The 17,500-nt window shown below is 47.0% G+C and overlaps 1 protein-coding gene across 1 annotated transcript in view; it reads left to right on the top strand.

The window, feature by feature from the left end:
- patj (PATJ crumbs cell polarity complex component) overlaps nt 1-17,500 on the top strand; it is a gene marked incomplete at its 3' end in the record, with an annotated part of 120,580 nt that overhangs the window by 87,005 nt on the left and 16,075 nt on the right. Inside the window, exons 34-42 of the mRNA XM_083766793.1 lie at nt 4,078-4,147; nt 4,349-4,471; nt 6,114-6,170; nt 7,814-7,885; nt 9,286-9,370; nt 11,478-11,584; nt 11,851-11,934; nt 12,893-13,071; nt 13,867-14,014. Of these exons, the coding sequence (XP_083622919.1) occupies nt 4,078-4,147; nt 4,349-4,471; nt 6,114-6,170; nt 7,814-7,885; nt 9,286-9,370; nt 11,478-11,584; nt 11,851-11,934; nt 12,893-13,071; nt 13,867-14,014 (925 nt within the window). The remainder of the gene's footprint in view (nt 1-4,077; nt 4,148-4,348; nt 4,472-6,113; nt 6,171-7,813; nt 7,886-9,285; nt 9,371-11,477; nt 11,585-11,850; nt 11,935-12,892; nt 13,072-13,866; nt 14,015-17,500) is intronic.

Below are 17,500 nucleotides of genomic sequence, written 5' to 3' on the forward strand. Positions count from 1 at the left end.
AACAGTGGAGTACATCTATATCATGAAACTATATATGTAAACTATACATACTATACTATATTATATATTATACATGTGTACTATGAAGTGCTATGATGACTACATAAAATGCAATTCTAGTGCCGTCTACGTAACGAGCTATAAGTCTGTCTAAAATACTATCTAAGGGCGCTTTCACACCCAAAGTTCGCTTAGAAGGTCCGGATCAAGGACCAAGGACCAAATATTTGCATTTAGATTTTGGTCCGTTTGGTGTTCACACTGGACTTTGTAAAGCGCACCAAATATGTAAACAAATGACACGTGGACATGTTAAGCGAACCAAATAGTGAGGGGGAAAAGAACATGAGGGGAAATCACTGTCTACAATTTTTGGGGCAACCTTCAGTCACACAGAGAGAGAAGAGAACAGCAACATGACAGGCAGCAACAACTTGCTATTGCATTCATTCTTATTAATTATTTTATTAGCCAAATAAGAGCAACAGATGAACAGAGGAGCAGGTGTTTGAACAATAATGTGCTTGCTGCTGAATGCTGATGCATAAATTCACGGAGACGTATAGCCTACAACAAGGTATCCCCGATAAAAAGGACTTTTAATTCTTCCATGCACCTTCACCCGATTAGATAATGTTATTTCTGCGCATCAAATCGGCGCCGCGGCGGGCATTTCCATGTCATCTTATGGTTTGGTCAGTTGGTTATTGAGCTTCAAGTCAGAACAGCTCCGCTGCAGCTAATTGAGTTGACCTAGTTTTGCGTCTTTTGCTATAGTGATGTAATCAATTAATCATTTGGGACCACCTGTGTATAGCTTATTTAACATTGGCTTTTTCTCGATACCTGCGGCCTGCGCGACATGGATGATTTTAAATATTTCTCTGTCTCTGCGTCTCTCCCATATAAATATATGGGTCTCTCCCCCAGTCCCCTCATGTGCGTGCGCGCCCACGCGCCCACACACACACACACACACACACACACACACAAAAAAAGGAGGGGACACGAGTTGAAAGAGAAACTCGCATGAAGACTCATCATGAGTCTTCATGCGAGTTTCTCTTTCAACTCATGCATCGCAGATTCGCATGCTTTGTCATAACTTTGCGTGGCGGCGGCCGGCCGCCGGTGCATGCTTAAAATAAACAGATCTACAAGCTTACATCGTGTGCCATACCGTACACCATTCCATGTCGATAATTAACTTGTACATTTTGCGCATGTGAACCTCGTATGCTGCGCTGCGCCTCGACATATATACTGTATGCGTCTACTATTAAAATCAGACTGTCAGCTGTCATATGATCCCCGATCCCCGTAAAAAAATACATGCTTTTATAACTATAATTATTAATGCAGCCTCACAACTGCCGACGCCCGACGGCTATTTTGCCTATCGTCCTGTATTTGGTCCTCTATAAAGTCCGAATGCATTCACACCAGTAACGAAGCGCACCGTGGTTCGTTTGGAAGCGAACCGAGTCCGGCCTTTTTTAGCGGACCATGGTTCGTTTCTTTGATCCGCACCAGAGTTCGTATGCACGTTCACACCAACCGAACCAAAGGGGTAAGCGGACCATGGTTCGTTTTAAACGAACCAAACATGTCCGGTGTGAAAGCGCCCTAAGGGCGCTTTCACACCCAAAGTTCGCTTAGAAGGTCCGGATCAAGGACCAAGGACCAAATATTAGCATTTTGATTTTGGTCCGTTTGGCGTTCACACTGGACTTTGTAAAGCGTACCAAATATGTAAACAAATGACACGTGGACATGTTAAGCGAACCAAATAGTGAGGGGGAAAAGAACATGAGGGGAAATCACTGTCTACAAATTTTGGGGCAACCTTCAGTCACACAGAGAGAGAAGAGAACAGCAACATGACAGGCAGCAACAACTTGCTATTGCATTCATTCATATTAATTATTTTATTAGCCAAATAAGAGCAACAGATGAACAGAGGAGTATAGGTGTTTGAACAATAATGTGCTTGCTGACAATTCACGGAGATGTATAGCCTACAACAAGGTATCCCCGATAAAAAGGACTTTTCTTCCATGTACCTTAACCCGATTAGATATATATTTCTGCGCATCAAATCGGCGGGCATTTCCATGTCATCTTATGGTTTAAACTTGAAGGTGGTCAGTTAGTATTGAGCTTCAAGTCAGAACAGCTCCGCTGCAGCTAATTGAGTAATTGAGTTGACCTAGTTTTACGTCTTTTGCTATAGTGATCGTGATGTAATCAATGAATCATTTGGGACCACCTGTGTATAGCCTATTTAACATTAAATATTTCTCTGTCTCTCCCCCTCATGTACACACACACACACACACATGAAGACTCACATGCTTTGTCATAACTTGCGTGGCGGCGGCACATGCTTAAAATAAAACAGCCTGTCGGAGTGGACCAATAGCAGCTAGCTGCAGCCTCGCCAAAAGCCAAAAACAACGAAGCCTGTTTAGCAGAAAACACCTCCCGAGGCAACAGAACAGAGAAGACAAAAAAATATATATAGTTTGATTCACACCGTCAGCTTGTTCTTTTGTTGTTCTCACTGTCTTTGTCATTGCATCGCTTTGATTACGTTAATGGACTTCTGGTATCGTCGCATTATTATTAGTAGTCTATTTGAGAAAGCCCATCAAGTCAAGGGTTGCCTTTAGTCTTAAAGAAAGAGAATAATGACTGTGCTGGCATTATATAGCCTACTGTATAGCCTAGGCTATACAAGTCAAGCATTATAGCCTATAGGCAATACTATTTTGATCAACTCACATCAATAATACCGGGTGAAAGAAATATGTCACATATTGTACAATAGCCTATGAAGTTAATATAGGCTATATTTAATGGTTTGCACTGCAATGACATGACAATGATCTGAAAAATGAATGAAAATCTATTGTGCCGTGCCGTCGCCCCGGATCGCACACAAATAAAATAAATTGCCAAGACCACTAACATTTTATTTAGGCATATCTCGCTCATTTCTTATGCGATTTTTAAAATTTAAATATCACCATAATCCTTGGGAACTCTACTTTCAATTGGTGTTGTCAGCCAAGACTGTATTGTCTTCCAATCTAACGATATAGTCACATTACGCACAGGTGCGCACAGGGGCTGCATGCGTCTTCCTGTGCTGTCATTACGAGAGAGAGAGAGAGAGAGAGAGAGAGAGAGAGAGCGAGCGCATAGTCTGATATAGGCTATATTAAAGGCCTGTAGATATAATTGCTTGCATGCGCTGAGAGAGAGAGAGAGATGCGCTCCAAATTTACCATACCGTACATACCATTCCGTGTACATCTGTACAACTTGTACATCTGTTATTTTTGCGCATGTGAACCACGCTGCCATTACATTTGCGCTGCGCAGTGCGCCTCGACATATATGCGTCTACTATTAAAATCAGACTGTCATCTCAATAGTGATCCCCGTAAAAAAGACATGCTTTTATAACTAATTATTAATGCAGCCGCTGCCTCACAACTGCCGACGCCCGACGGCTATTTTGGCTATCGTACTGTATTTGGTCCTCTATAAAGTCCGAATGCGTTCACACCAGTAACGAACCGCACCGTGGTTCGTTTGGAAGCGAACCGAGTTCGGCCTTTTTTAGCGGACCATGGTTCGTTTCTTTGATCCGCACCAGAGTTCGTATGGACGTTCACACCAACCGAACCAAAGGGGTAAGCGGACCATGGTTCGTTTAAAACGAACCAAACATGTCCGGTGTGAAAGCGCCCTTAGTCTACATAGAGTGCTATCTAAGAGGCTAGGCTAGGGTAAGTGTTACGGGCCATGATGGAGTCTGAAGAGGTGGGTTTTCAGACTACGGCGGTGCGTGCGTGCGTGCGCGCGTGTGTGTGTGCGCGAACAGAGAGTGGACTCAGGTGGTTGTGGAGCTCTGCTATTGGTCATAAAAGATCTAATTGAATTTCCTGTTTCCTCCATTCTGTCTGTCTGTCTGTCTGTCTGTTGCATTGTTGTGTTAAGCAGACAAATGAGCGTCTCTCTCTCTCTCTCTCTCTCTCTCTCTCTCTCTCTCTCTCTCTCTCTCTCTAGAAATGAGGATGCTATCAACCAGATGGCTGTGGCCCCTTTCCCCTCCCCCCCTCCCTCGCTCAGCCCTGATGTGAGAAACACGCACGCACACACACACACACACACACACGCACGCACGCACACACACGCACGCACGCACCACGCGCACACACAGAGCAACCTCCAGATACCTGCAGTTGTGGTGCAATGCATCCTCACCCACTCACGTACTGTGCTGTGTGTGTGTGTGTGTGTGCGTGTGTGTGTGCGCGTGCATGCGTGCTCTTCTCAGCAGCCAATCAGCTCACCAGATGCAGTGGGCGTGGTGTCTCTTCCTCTTGAAAAGGCCACTCCCCCTGCTGACACCCTCACAAGCTCCGCCCCTGAGCCTGCCCCCCCGAGCACCATGAAGGAGGTCAGTGTGTGTGTGTGTGTGTGGGGGGGGGGGGTAGTATCTGTCTCCATAGCAACGTACACACTGTAACACACGGTGGGACTGTTTTCACTGGAATATTCCTCCACTCTGTAACAAACGGTGCAGGGACTGTTTTCACTGGAATATTCCTCCACTCTGTAACAAACAGTGCAGGGACTGTTTTCACTGGAATATTCCTCCACTCTGTAACAAACAGGTGGGACTGTTTTCACTGGAATATTCCTCCACTCTGTAACAAACAGTGCAGGGACTGTTTTCACTGGAATATTCCTCCACTCTGTAACAAACGGTGCAGGGACTGTTTTCACTGGAATATTCCTCCACTCTGTAACAAACAGTGCAGGGACTGTTTTCACTGGAATATTCCTCCACTCTGTAACAAACAGTGCAGGGACTGTTTTCACTGGAATATTCCTCCACTCTGTAACAAACAGTGGGACTGTTTTCACTGGAATATTCCTCCACTCTGTAACAAACAGGTGGGACTGTTTTCACTGGAATATTCCTCCACTCTGTAACAAACAGGTGGGACTGTTTTCACTGGAATATTCCTCCACTCTGTAACAAACGGTGCAGGGACTGTTTTCACTGGAATATTCCTCCACTCTGTAACAAACAGGTGGGACTGTTTTCACTGGAATATTCCTCCACTCTGTAACAAACGGTGGGACTGTTTTCACTGGAATATTCCTCCACTCGGTAACAAACAGTGGGACTGTTTTCACTGGAATATTCCTCCACTCTGTAACAAACAGATAGGACTGTTTTCACTGGAATATTCCTCCACTCTGTAACAAACAGATAGGACTGTTTTCACTGGAATATTCCTCCACTCTGTAACAAACGGTGGGACTGTTTTCACTGGAATATTCCTCCACTCTGTAACAAACAGATAGGACTGTTTTCACTGGAATATTCCTCCACTCTGTAACAAACGGTGGGACTGTTTTCACTGGAATATTCCTCCACTCTGTAACAAACAGATAGGACTGTTTTCACTGGAATATTCCTCCACTCTGTAACAAACAGATAGGACTGTTTTCACTGGAATATCCCTCCACTCTGTAACAAACAGATAGGACTGTTTTCACTGGAATATTCCTCCACTCTGTAACAAACAGGTGGGACTGTTTTCACTGGAATATTCCTCCACTCTGTAACAAACAGTGGGACTGTTTTCACTGGAATATTCCTCCACTCTGTAACAAACAGGTGGGACTGTTTTCACTGGAATATTCCTCCACTCTGTAACAAACAGATAGGACTGTTTTCACTGGAATATTCCTCCACTCTGTAACAAACAGATAGGACTGTTTTCACTGGAATATTCCTCCACTCTGTAACAAACGGTGCAGGGACTGTTTTCACTGGAATATTCCTCCACTCTGTAACAAACAGTGCAGGGACTGTTTTCACTGGAATATTCCTCCACTCTGTAACAAACAGTGCAGGGACTGTTTTCACTGGAATATTCCTCCACTCTGTAACAAACAGTGGGACTGTTTTCACTGGAATATTCCTCCACTCTGTAACAAACAGTGCAGGGACTGTTTTCACTGGAATATGAGCGGGCGGGGTCGACATAATTATGCCCTTACTGTCGTTTGTGTGTTTGTTGAAGGATCAGCAGGACATCGTCAGCGAAAAGACAGACCTCTGCATCAGAGCCAGCACCAAGGTATCTGTCTGTCTGTCTGTCTGTCTGTCTGTCTGTCTGTCTGTCTGTCTGTCTGTCTGTCTGTCTGTCTGTCTGTCTGTCTGTCTGTCCGTCCGTCCGTCCGTCCGTCCGTCCGTCCGTCCGTCCGTCCGTCCGTCCGTCCGTCCGTCCGTCCGTCCGTCCGTCCGTCCGTCCGTCCGTCCGTCCGTCCGTCTGTCTGTGTGTGTTGGGGGGTAACAGGGTGGATAGAAGCTACCCGGTCTCACCCAAACACAGTCAAATATAACGGACTGGCACTTCCGTTCAGAGAGACACACGCCTAGAAAACACCAAAAATATGACACTGAAACCCTCCCCACAGACCGTCTCCACACACACACAGTGCGACGGGTCGGGGTGCCATCTCTAGCGGACTTGAGCCACAAGAGAGAGACAGCACCGCCGAGCGAGCTAAAGAGAGCGAGTTGCCGTGTCGAACTTTGCGAAAGTTCGGTCTCAGCCCCGTCCGTCTGTCCGAGTTGTTACGCGATAGGCACAGAATCTCTCTTACGTCCCAATTCGTTATAATCGTGCACTTGGTGTTGGTGACAAGTTTTTGATATTTGGCATGGTGTGGGCTCGCCTCCTAGTGGTCCGTTTGCAATGAATCTAATAATAAATGGGCCAGTATATGGTTAAGAACCATAATAATGGATAAAAGAAACATTTCAATGGATTCTATTAGTATCGGGTATTCTAAATAACATACTAAAATTTAGGAAAGAATTACTTCTGGAGAATTTTCAAGATTGCGTCCACAATAGCTGCAAAATAGCCTATAAAGCAGCTGGGATTGAATATGTAAAAAATCAAGTTTTAGATATTTGGCATGATGTTAGGTATGTTAGGTTGTTTTTTTCATATATTTTTTATCCCACAATTTTGTAACCCATTTTTCACCCCTGTGTCAATCATCTAATGTGATCCTGGGCTCTACACACCCTCCACCAACCTAGTCCCCATATATGGGGGACAAGGGAAGAGCAACGGACTTGAACTCATGCTTCCTTCATGCCTGAGTGTCCAAGTTGCTCCTTTACACCTGACAGGGGGGAGTTTCCCTGGTTGGACGTAGCGCGTGGAAGGAACACGTTATTCAAACCAGTTCCTTTCCCCTCCATCAGGCGCCCCGGCTGGCCAGGGGGAGGCAGTATCGAGACCAGTTCATTTCTCCTCCATCAGGCACCCCGGCTGGCCAGGGGGAGGCAGTTTAGTGACCAGGATTAATGCATGTTTTTTGTGAGGCTACCTACCCTAGGGGACACGGGGAGAACATGTGAGGGTACCTACCCTAGGGGACACGGGGAGAACATGTGAGGGTACCTACCCTAGGGGACACGGGGAGAACATGTGAGGGTACCTACCCTAGGGGACACGGGGAGAACAAGTTTCATCCCAGAAACCTGCTTCTTCTCTGACTGAATAAGGACACTCACTTCTCTCTCCTTGACCCGTGTGTGTGTGTGTGTGTGTGTGTGTGTGTGTGTGTGTGTGTGTGTGTGTGTGTGTGTGTGTGTGTGTGTGTGTGTGTGTGTGTGTGTGTGTGTGTGTGTGTGTGTGTGTGTGTGTGTGTGTGTGTGTGTGTGTGTGTGTGTGTGTGTGTGTGTGTGTGTGTGTGTGCGCAGAAGTGTAAAGTCCCAGATTCTTCGGATATTGTGCCTCAGGCTCCAGTGGAGCAGCAGGTACAAATACAGCAGGTACGAATAATATCACACACACACACACACACACACACACACATATGTCACGTACACCCTTATACGCATGTACTTTACATACAATGAACCAAATGTAAACGAATGCACTAAGTCCACATTGGGGGGTTGGGTCCCGACTCCCCAGCCGGGTTAACAGCAGGGGGTTGGATCGGGGGAAAAGTCCCTAGCTGCGACATACTAGTCATAGTGTAGAGGGAGTAACTGACTTGTTAAGGCTCATACATAGTCTGGATTTACGGTGGTGGGGTGACCACCGAACTATAACATGACGTCACTGAGGTGACCGCCGAACTACAACATGACGTCACTGAAGAGCAAACCACCGCCACCGCTCCAGCCCTTCTCTCTGTTTTTACTCACCACCACTCCACGTTATTTCAGCTCCGGTGGTCACCTCACCACCGGAGCGGTGGTCACCTCACCACCGGAGCGGTGTTCAGCTCACCACCGGAGCGGTGGTCAGCTCACCACCGGAGCGGTGGTCAGCTCACCACCGGAGCGGTGGTCGCCTCACCACCGGAGCGGTGGTCACCTCACCACCGGAGCGGTGGTCACCTCACCACCGGAGCGGTGGTCACCTCACCACCGGAGCGGTGGTCGCCTCACCACCGGAGCGGTGGTCACCTCACCACCGGAGCGTTGGTCACCTCACCACCGGAGCGGTGGTCAGCTCACCACCGGAGCGGTGGTCGCCTCACCACCGGAGCGGTGGTCGCCTCACCACCGGAGCGGTGGTCAGCTCACCACCGGAGCGGTGGTCAGCTCACCACCGGAGAGGTGGTCACCTCACCACCGGAGCGGTTGTCACCTCACCACCGGAGAGGTGGTCACCTCACCACCGGAGAGGTATATAAGGGAATGTACATTGCTATAGGCACGACAGAATTGTTGACCTATTATCTAAGGACATAAGTTCATATGTTTCATCATCTGCCAAAATGTATAAGCTCTCACGTGTTTCAACTCACAGCTAATACACCAGATATTGTTGTTGTTGATGAGGACAGTAGAGAAGTGACCATTTTGGAAGTGGCATCATGTACATTTGACCACAGTCTGGAAGAGGCATTCCTGCCCAACGTGCTTAAGTACCAGCGTCTTAAGGATGCTATTATACAGCTTGGCTACAGATGTAAACTACTTGTGTTCATATTTGGTAAGCCTCGGTAATGTCCATGAATCAGTCGTGAGGGGCCTGCAGATTGCAGGCATGCCCAAGCCACCATATATGTAGAAGGCGATGCTTTCTGTACCCGTGATCTGTATCGTGAAGCACTTGTTGTAGCGTTTTCTCAAGCTTGCGCATCCACTATTGTTTGTGTTCAAGAAATGTCTTGTGAATACAAATAAAGATGTTAAATGTGTGTGTGTACACGCAGGTCACAGCCCCAGAATGGGGGGTGAGCCCCCCTCCTCCTCCCCTCACCAGCCCTGAACTACAGAACACCATCCCCATACCGTCAGGTATGGCAACCCATTTAGAACTACAGAACACCATCACCATACCGTCAGGTATGGCAACCCACTTAGAACTACATAACATCATCCCCATACCGTCGGGTATGGCAACCCACTTAGAACTACAGAACACCATCACCATACCGTCAGGTATGGCAACCCACTTAGAACTACAGAACACCATCCCCATACCGTCAGGTATGGCAACCCATTTAGAACTACAGAACACCATCCCCATACCGTCAGGTATGGCAACCCATTTAGAACTACAGAACACCATCCCCATACCGTCAGGTATGGCAACCCATTTAGAACTACAGAACACCATCCCCATACCGTCAGGTATGGCAACCCATTTATAACTACAGAACACCATCACCATACCGTCAGGTATGGCAACCCACTTAGAACTACAGAACACCATCACCATACCGTCAGGTATGGCAACCCACTTAGAACTACAGAACACCATCCCCATACCGTCAGGTATGGCAACCCACTTAGAACTACAGAACACCATCCCCATACCATCAGGTATGGCAACCCATTTAGACCTGAGGAGGATTCTAAATCATGACAGTTTTCTGAAAAAGCTCGTGTTTCCGTGTCAGTGCTGCTCGAGTTGTTCATGTCAAGGAACCCAAAAACTATATATATAATTGGCTGCCGACCACCATCTGAAAATATGTAGTTCCAGAGACCCTCCTGGTAGCAAAGATTTGAGTTGGCCCGTAGAAGCAAAAAGCTGCTTCCCCGTATTTTTTTGTTGCCATGTTTTTAGGCAAAGCGAGCAGGCCAGCAGTGGAAGACCTTAGGGGGCGGTTTGGGACATATTTAGGCAGGCAGTCATGTAGGTAGGAAGGTGCGAGACCATTGAGAGCTTTATAGACAAGTCAAATAATTTTAAAATCAATCCTAAAAACAACCGGAAGCCAGTGCAGTGAAGCCAAAACTGGAGTAATATGTTCTCTCATCTTAGTTCTAGTTAAAACTCTGGCTGCTGCATTTTGGACAAGTTGTAATCTGTCAGTTGTTTTCTTAGGCAGTCCTGAAAAAGGTGCATTGCAGTAATCAAGCCGAGAAAAAAACAAAGGCGTGGATTAGCGTTTTTGCATCGTCCAAAGACAAATATAGGCTCTGATTCGTGCTGATTCCTTCTGATTCCTGAAGGTGAAAAAATTAAATCTTGGTAACATGATTAATGTGTGAATTAAAATTAAATTCAGAATCAATAATGACCCCCAGGTTCTTTACTGTACTGCAGGGTTCCCCAATAAATTTTCCTCAAGGGCCATATTTTGACTAGGGTACCAGGCTGGGGGCAGAGTCCGCACGAGCGAGGTCGAGGTCTTGCCCTGAAAATAGATTTTCAGAGCAAGACCCCATTTGAAAAGGACCCCCAGTTTGACATGCATAGGCCACTGACCCCCATTTAATGCCATTTATATCTGGGACCTTTTTTCTTTTTTTCTAATTCTTCCAGGGGCCACAAGGGGGCACTCCACGGGCCACAGATGGCCCGCGGGCCGCTACTTGGGGAACCCTGCTGTACTGTTACTTTCTACAGTCAGGTTGCCAGGTCTGCTTTCTGTACTGTTACTTTCTACAGTCAGGTTGCCAACCAAGTCTGCTTATTATTGATTATTTCTGCTCACTAGGACCGATTATGAGAACTTCTGTCTTATCTAGTATAAAAGATAGGTGGCTAGCGCACATCCAGTTCTTGTCTGGTGCTGGACTAAGGTAAGTACAATGAAGAGAGGAGAGTCCGCACACAGATTTGCTCCAAGGTGTTCTGTCTTATCCTCATTTAGCTTGAGACAGTTCTCACTCATCCAGCATTTGATGCTAAACAGACAGGTCAACAGCGGGTCTAGAGCACAGGGCCCTGAAGATGATTACAAGATGATAGACACTCATGCATTCTAAGGTGTATTTTGGGGCCCTAAGGATGGATACAAAATGAATAACAACATCTTTACACTGTCCAATCATTAGATGGGGGGGGGGGGTGAAAATGTGACAGGCAGTTTCTGCTGTCAAAATATGACTCTCTCTCTCTCTCTCTCTCTCTCTCTCTCTCTCTCTCTGTGTCTCTATGTCTCTCTCCCAGGTCCCTCGTCCTGTCCAATCACAGCGGGTCAGGAGACGCTCATAGAGATCTCTAAAGGTCGATCTGGTCTGGGACTGAGTATAGTGGGAGGAGCCAACACACCGCTGGTACCACACACACACACACACACACACACACACACACACACACACACACACAGGCACACCCACGCACACACACACACACACACACACACACACACACACACGCACACAGGCACACACACACACACACACACACACACACACACAGCAGACCCAGGACAATGTCTAAGCTCCATGACACTTTATATATTTGAAATATGAACATTCATTGATCTCTCTCTCTCTCTCTCTCTCTCTCTCTCTCTGTGTCTCTATGTCTCTCTCACCAGGATGCCATAGTGATCCATGAGGTCTATGAAGAAGGAGCCGCCGCTAGAGATGGAAGACTGTGGCCTGGAGACCAGATCCTACAGGTGTCTGTCTGTCTGTCTGTCTGTCTGTCTGTCTGTCTGTCTGTCTGTCTGTCTGTCTGTCTGTCTGTCTCTGTCCGTCCGTATTGTATTGTATTGTGTAGGTGAACAGTTGACCTTGAAGATGTATTATATATTCTATTGTATAGTATTGTATTATATTGTAGGTTATCGCCCCAAATGCCCGGGGTTATTCAATCCATTAAATCATAGCGATTTATAGCAGCGGAGCACATTTCTACAACTACAACCTATCTCAAACCCTAACCCTAACCTCCCACGGGGCAGCACACCTAAACCTAACCTTAAGCCATGTCTAACCAATGACTAAGTCTAAACTAAGTATGCACCCCCACACCAGGCGCTATCCCGGATGTGGCTGCAGTAGCTAGATGTAGCCAAAACACTCGAGGCGATCGACAACAGCGGGATTTATGATTCTATCGCGACGGGACCGCGGTGGGCCGTCTGACACATTCTTGGAATTGGACGGTGATGATTTAGATCAAGAGTTATTTAAGAGTTATTCACGTTTCAAGATCTCGTCGGCTAAAATGGGGGGGAAACCTTTTGAAGACGTCAACAGACGCAATGTGATTCTGTTGACTGGAGTACGCATTGTGTGTCTACACAATGCGCCCCTCCCGTCCTGTTTTCAGGAAGGGAGGGGGAGAGGCTTCTTTAATTCATCACGTGACCAGAGGGTTGTGGGAATAGTCAGGGCTGCTTGAGCTATGGTCCGGGTGTGTAGAAAGAAAGGCGATTGAAAGTAATCAATAAAAACATGCGCTAAACGGACATCTACGTCTGTCCCGCACCGGACCGTTGGGATTCCAACCACGGAGAAACCCGTTTCCCGCACGCTATGGGTTAAAACACGCTATGGGTTAAAACACGCTATGGGTTAAAACACGCTATGGGTTAAAACACACTATGGGTTAAAAGTGTCTGTTATTTCCAGGTGAACGGGGTGGACCTTAGGACCGTGGACCACGAAGACGCCATCCTGGCTCTCAGACAGACTCCGCCTCTCGTCCGCCTGACGGTGCTGAGAGACTCCTCCCACAACCTGGACCTCATCACCGTGGAGCTGACCAAGAGGACTGGGCGGGGCTTAGGACTCAGCATAGTGGGCAAGAGGTGAGACTGGGCGGGGCTTAGGACTCAGCATAGTGGGCAAGAGGTGAGACTGGGCGGGGCTTAGGACTCAGCATAGTGGGCAAGAGGTGAGACGGGGCGGGGCTTAGGACTCAGCATAGTGGGCAAGAGGTGAGACGGGGCGGGGCTTAGGACTCAGCATAGTGGGCAAGAGGTGAGACTGGGTGGGGCTTAGGAGACTGGGGGAGGAGCTTAGGACTTGGGGGGACTGGGGAGTGGCTTAGAATAATGGGGGAGGGGCTTATACGACAGGGGGAGGGGGTTATAAGACTGGGGGAGGGGCTTATGAGCCTGGGAGGAGCTTATGAGACTGGGAGGGGCTTAGGGGATTTATAATAATGGGGGAGGGGCTTATAACTTACACAGAGCATCACAGTCCCACCCACTGCGATCAATTGTCTTATTTTATTAAATCGATTTGTATCGTCGGGATTAATGCGATAACGCGCCCAGGGCGCAGTACCCCCCCCCGCGGCCACAAGGCGGCAAGTATTTCACAACGGGTAAGAGGCGGGCTAGCAAAATTGCAAAGTGTGGTTGCCGCAGTCGCTTACATAGGCCCCTCCCACTAACATAGGCCCCTCCCTGATTTCAAAATTTCTATAACGCTTGGATAGTTTGGTCTTCTGCCCCTGCAAGGGAATTTATGTCTTTATAAACTACTGTAAAACATAGATTGCTTACGTAACCAACAACAGCCAATTGGCTACTGCAAACGTTTGGGCAACCACACTTATAATAATAATAATAATAATAATAAAGTGTTTTATTTTGGAGGAGTGGCAGCGGGGTGTTCATCTCGTCTCTGACCAGAGGAGGCGCCGCTGAGCTGGACGGACGGCTCATGCAGGGAGACCAGATCCTGTCTGTCAACCAGGAGGATGTGAGACAGGCTGACCACGAGACTGTGGCTGCTATACTGAAGGTGAGACAGGCAGGCAGACAGACAGACAGGCTGACCACGAGACTGTGGCTGCTATACTGAAGGTGAGACAGGCAGGCAGACAGACAGGCTGACAGAAAATAGCCGACAGACAGGCTGACAGACTATAGCCAATCTACAAGCTCACAACGCGTCGCAGCGCGACGCGTTGTGTCGGCTATTTTCAGCAAGTGTAAAAACACTCATTACGACGGCATCAAGGCCCGCCAAAATACATTTTAGTCGACTAAATCACCTGTAGATTTAGTCGACTAAAATCTTATGACATTTAGTCGACTAAAACTAGACTAACACTAATACATTCCAGGTGACTAAAATGTGACCAAGACTAAGTGAAAACTATTCAGGAGACTATGACTAAAACTAAAATAGAAATGTGCTGCCAAAAACAACACTGGGTCTGTCATGGTCAGTAACGTACCAGCGGTCTGTCATGGTCAGTAACGTACCAGCGGTCTGTCATGGTCAGTAACGTACCAGCGGTCTGTCATGGTCAGTAACGTACCAGCGGTCTGTCATGGTCAGTAACGTACCAGCGGTCTGTCATGGTCAGTAACGTACCAGCGGTCTGTCATGGTCAGTAATGTACCAGCGGTCTGTCATGGTCAGTAACGTACCAGCGGTCTGTCATGGTCAGTAATGTACCAGCGGTCTGTCATGGTCAGTAATGTACCAGCGGTCTGTCATGGTCAGTAATGTACCAGCGGTCTGTCATGGTCAGTAACGTACCAGCGGTCTGTCATGGTCAGTAATGTACCAGCGGTCTGTCATGGTCAGTAACGTACCAGCGGTCTGTCATGGTCAGTAATGTACCAGCGGTCTGTCATGGTCAGTAATGTACCAGCGGTCTGTCATGGTCAGTAATGTACCAGCGGTCTGTCATGGTCAGTAACGTACCAGCGGTCTGTCATGGTCAGTAATCTTTGGCAGCCTAGGGCATGTACATAAGTTGGTTGTGAGGGGCTTACAAATGGCCGGCCTTTCCAAAAGGAGAGCCAAGCAGTTAGCGAGGTACTGCTCAGTTTCATTATAGGAAGCCGCTCAATTTGGAGGAAGCGACATGTCAGCTGTACAGTATGTAACGATGCTGTCCTGTGTCCGACATGTCAGCTGTACTGTATGTAACGATGCTGTCCTGTGTCTGACATGTCAGCTGTACTGTATGTAACGATGCTGTCCTGTGTCTGACATGTCAGCTGTACTGTATGTAATGATGCTGTCCTGTGTCTCACATGTCAGCTGTACTGTATGTAACGATGCTGTCCTGTGTCTGACATGTCAGCTGTACTGTATGTAACAATGCTGTCCTGTGTCCGACATGTCAGCTGTACTGTAGGGTATGTAACGATGCTGTCCTGTGTCTGACATGTCAGCTGTACTGTATGTAACGATGTTGTCCTGTGTCCGACATGTCAGCTGTACTGTATGTAACGATGCTGTCATGTGTCTGACATGTCAGCTGTACTGTACGTAACAATGCTCTCCTGTGTCCGACATGTCAGCTGTACTGTATGTAACGATGCTGTCCTGTGTCTGACATGTCAGCTGTACTGTATGTAACGATGCTGCCCTGTGTCCGACATGTCAGCTGTACTGTATGCAACGATGCTGTCCTGTGTCTCACATGTCAGCTGTACTGTATGTAACGATGCCAGTGGCGTGCACAGATAGACACTAGGGGGTGCTAGAGCACCCCCTGCCCTTTTGGCAATGTGCTCTTAAAACAAAAGGGAAAAAAATAAAATGTTATTTGTAGTGTGTGGACCATGCGGTGACATTGATCAATTCTTGATAAAAAACTCTTCTACTATATTATTTAGGCCCCAAAAAATCTAAAGCTATGTTTCTATGTTTCTTCGATAAAAACAAAATAGCAGACCTACAAGCTCGTAGAGCTTGTAGATCTGCTATGTTTCAATAGCTAAAGCACCAAAATGGGTTCCCGCCCCAAAATGCGCTGTACAAGGTGCCATTTTTTTCACTTGCACCTGCCCCTCTAAATGTCTGTGCACGCCACTGACTACGGGTCTTTTATATTTTTATATATTTATATTATTTTATATATTTTTTCCTCTTTTATATTTTTACACATAATGACACACCACTACGGGTCTTCTGGGACCCACTAGGGTATTATTTTTACACACAATGACAGAACCGAGTTATAATTAATTATTCACCATTTTATTTGTTTTTATTGGGCTTCGTGGGATTAGAGGACTGTTATCCTTTCAGTTGCTGTTCGCTACGCATGGCTGCCAGTTCCCACCTGATGTTGTGTGGGAGTCCAGACTGCTCCAGACCGTACTGAATAACTGCTAGCTTACATAATGTCTTGAGGCTAGGACTGAAGTCTAAGACATACAGCTCACCAGGGTTGTTGTCTGCTCCCAAGAGGATGATACGATCTCCCACCATGCAACAGCACATATTATTCATCCTATGTGGACGTTTCCCCTTGGGCTCAACCTTCTTCCAGGAGAAGGTCTCTGGACTGAATTTCCACACATCATTTAAGTCCTGGTTAACGTAGTGACCACCACATATGTACAGCTCTCCATGGTAGGTAAAGGCTGAATGATCCTCACGTCCTTCTGGTAGAAGCTGTGTAGAAGGTGTGTCCAGCCAGAGGTTGGTCTCTGTGTCAAACACTGTGATGGTGTTGTAGTACTGATCCCACCCATAGCCTCCAAATACAAACATCTTTCTCCCGATGATGGTAGCAGAGTGATATGCTGAATCAGGAGGTGGAGTTCCTCTGGTGTTAATTAAAGTCCAGACCATTGTGGTGGTGTCCAACTTGTACATGTCATTAGTCCATTCAGTCCCGGTCCATCCTCCATGAATAAACATGACCTTCCCCAAAACACAGGCTGAGTGGTTCCACATCCCCTTTGGAACGGTTCCAGAAACCTGTGGTTTGAACCATCTGTGGGCGTCAACATCAAATGCATAAAGCACATTGCAGTAAAGATATCCTCCCCAGAGGTAGACAATATCTTCAATCAGCACAGCTGTGTGGCCCCAGCGCCTGGAGGGAACCTCAAGGTGAGGTTCTCCTGTTCCAGGGGTCACTGGGGTCAACCTCCTCCAGCATAAAGACATAGTGTTGAAGACCTTAACTTCAATGTGATCTCTTCCCCTCTGGTTTCCGTCTCCTCCAAAGCAGTAGATCTCGTGTCCGACCACCACAGCAGCAGCCTGGTCCATCCTATGTTCTCCTTCCAGATGTATCGTCCAGTGAAACATTTCACACAGCAGCTTCACCGTCAATGAGTGTTGACAACTAGTTTACAGATTAACTTGTTAGGATGAAGGCATCTTGGTTTCCTCGTTGCAAGTCACTAACTGATGTTTAGAGTATCGGACAAGGCTTTATAAATAACAATTACACCGCTGTGATGTCATTGCATGATTGCATCATAATGTAGGATGGCTAATATGGTCATGCAATCTGATTGTCCATTT

This window comes from Protomyctophum parallelum (assembly GCF_964188405.1).
Source record: "Protomyctophum parallelum genome assembly, chromosome: 6".
Lineage (NCBI taxonomy): Eukaryota > Metazoa > Chordata > Actinopteri > Myctophiformes > Myctophidae > Protomyctophum > Protomyctophum parallelum.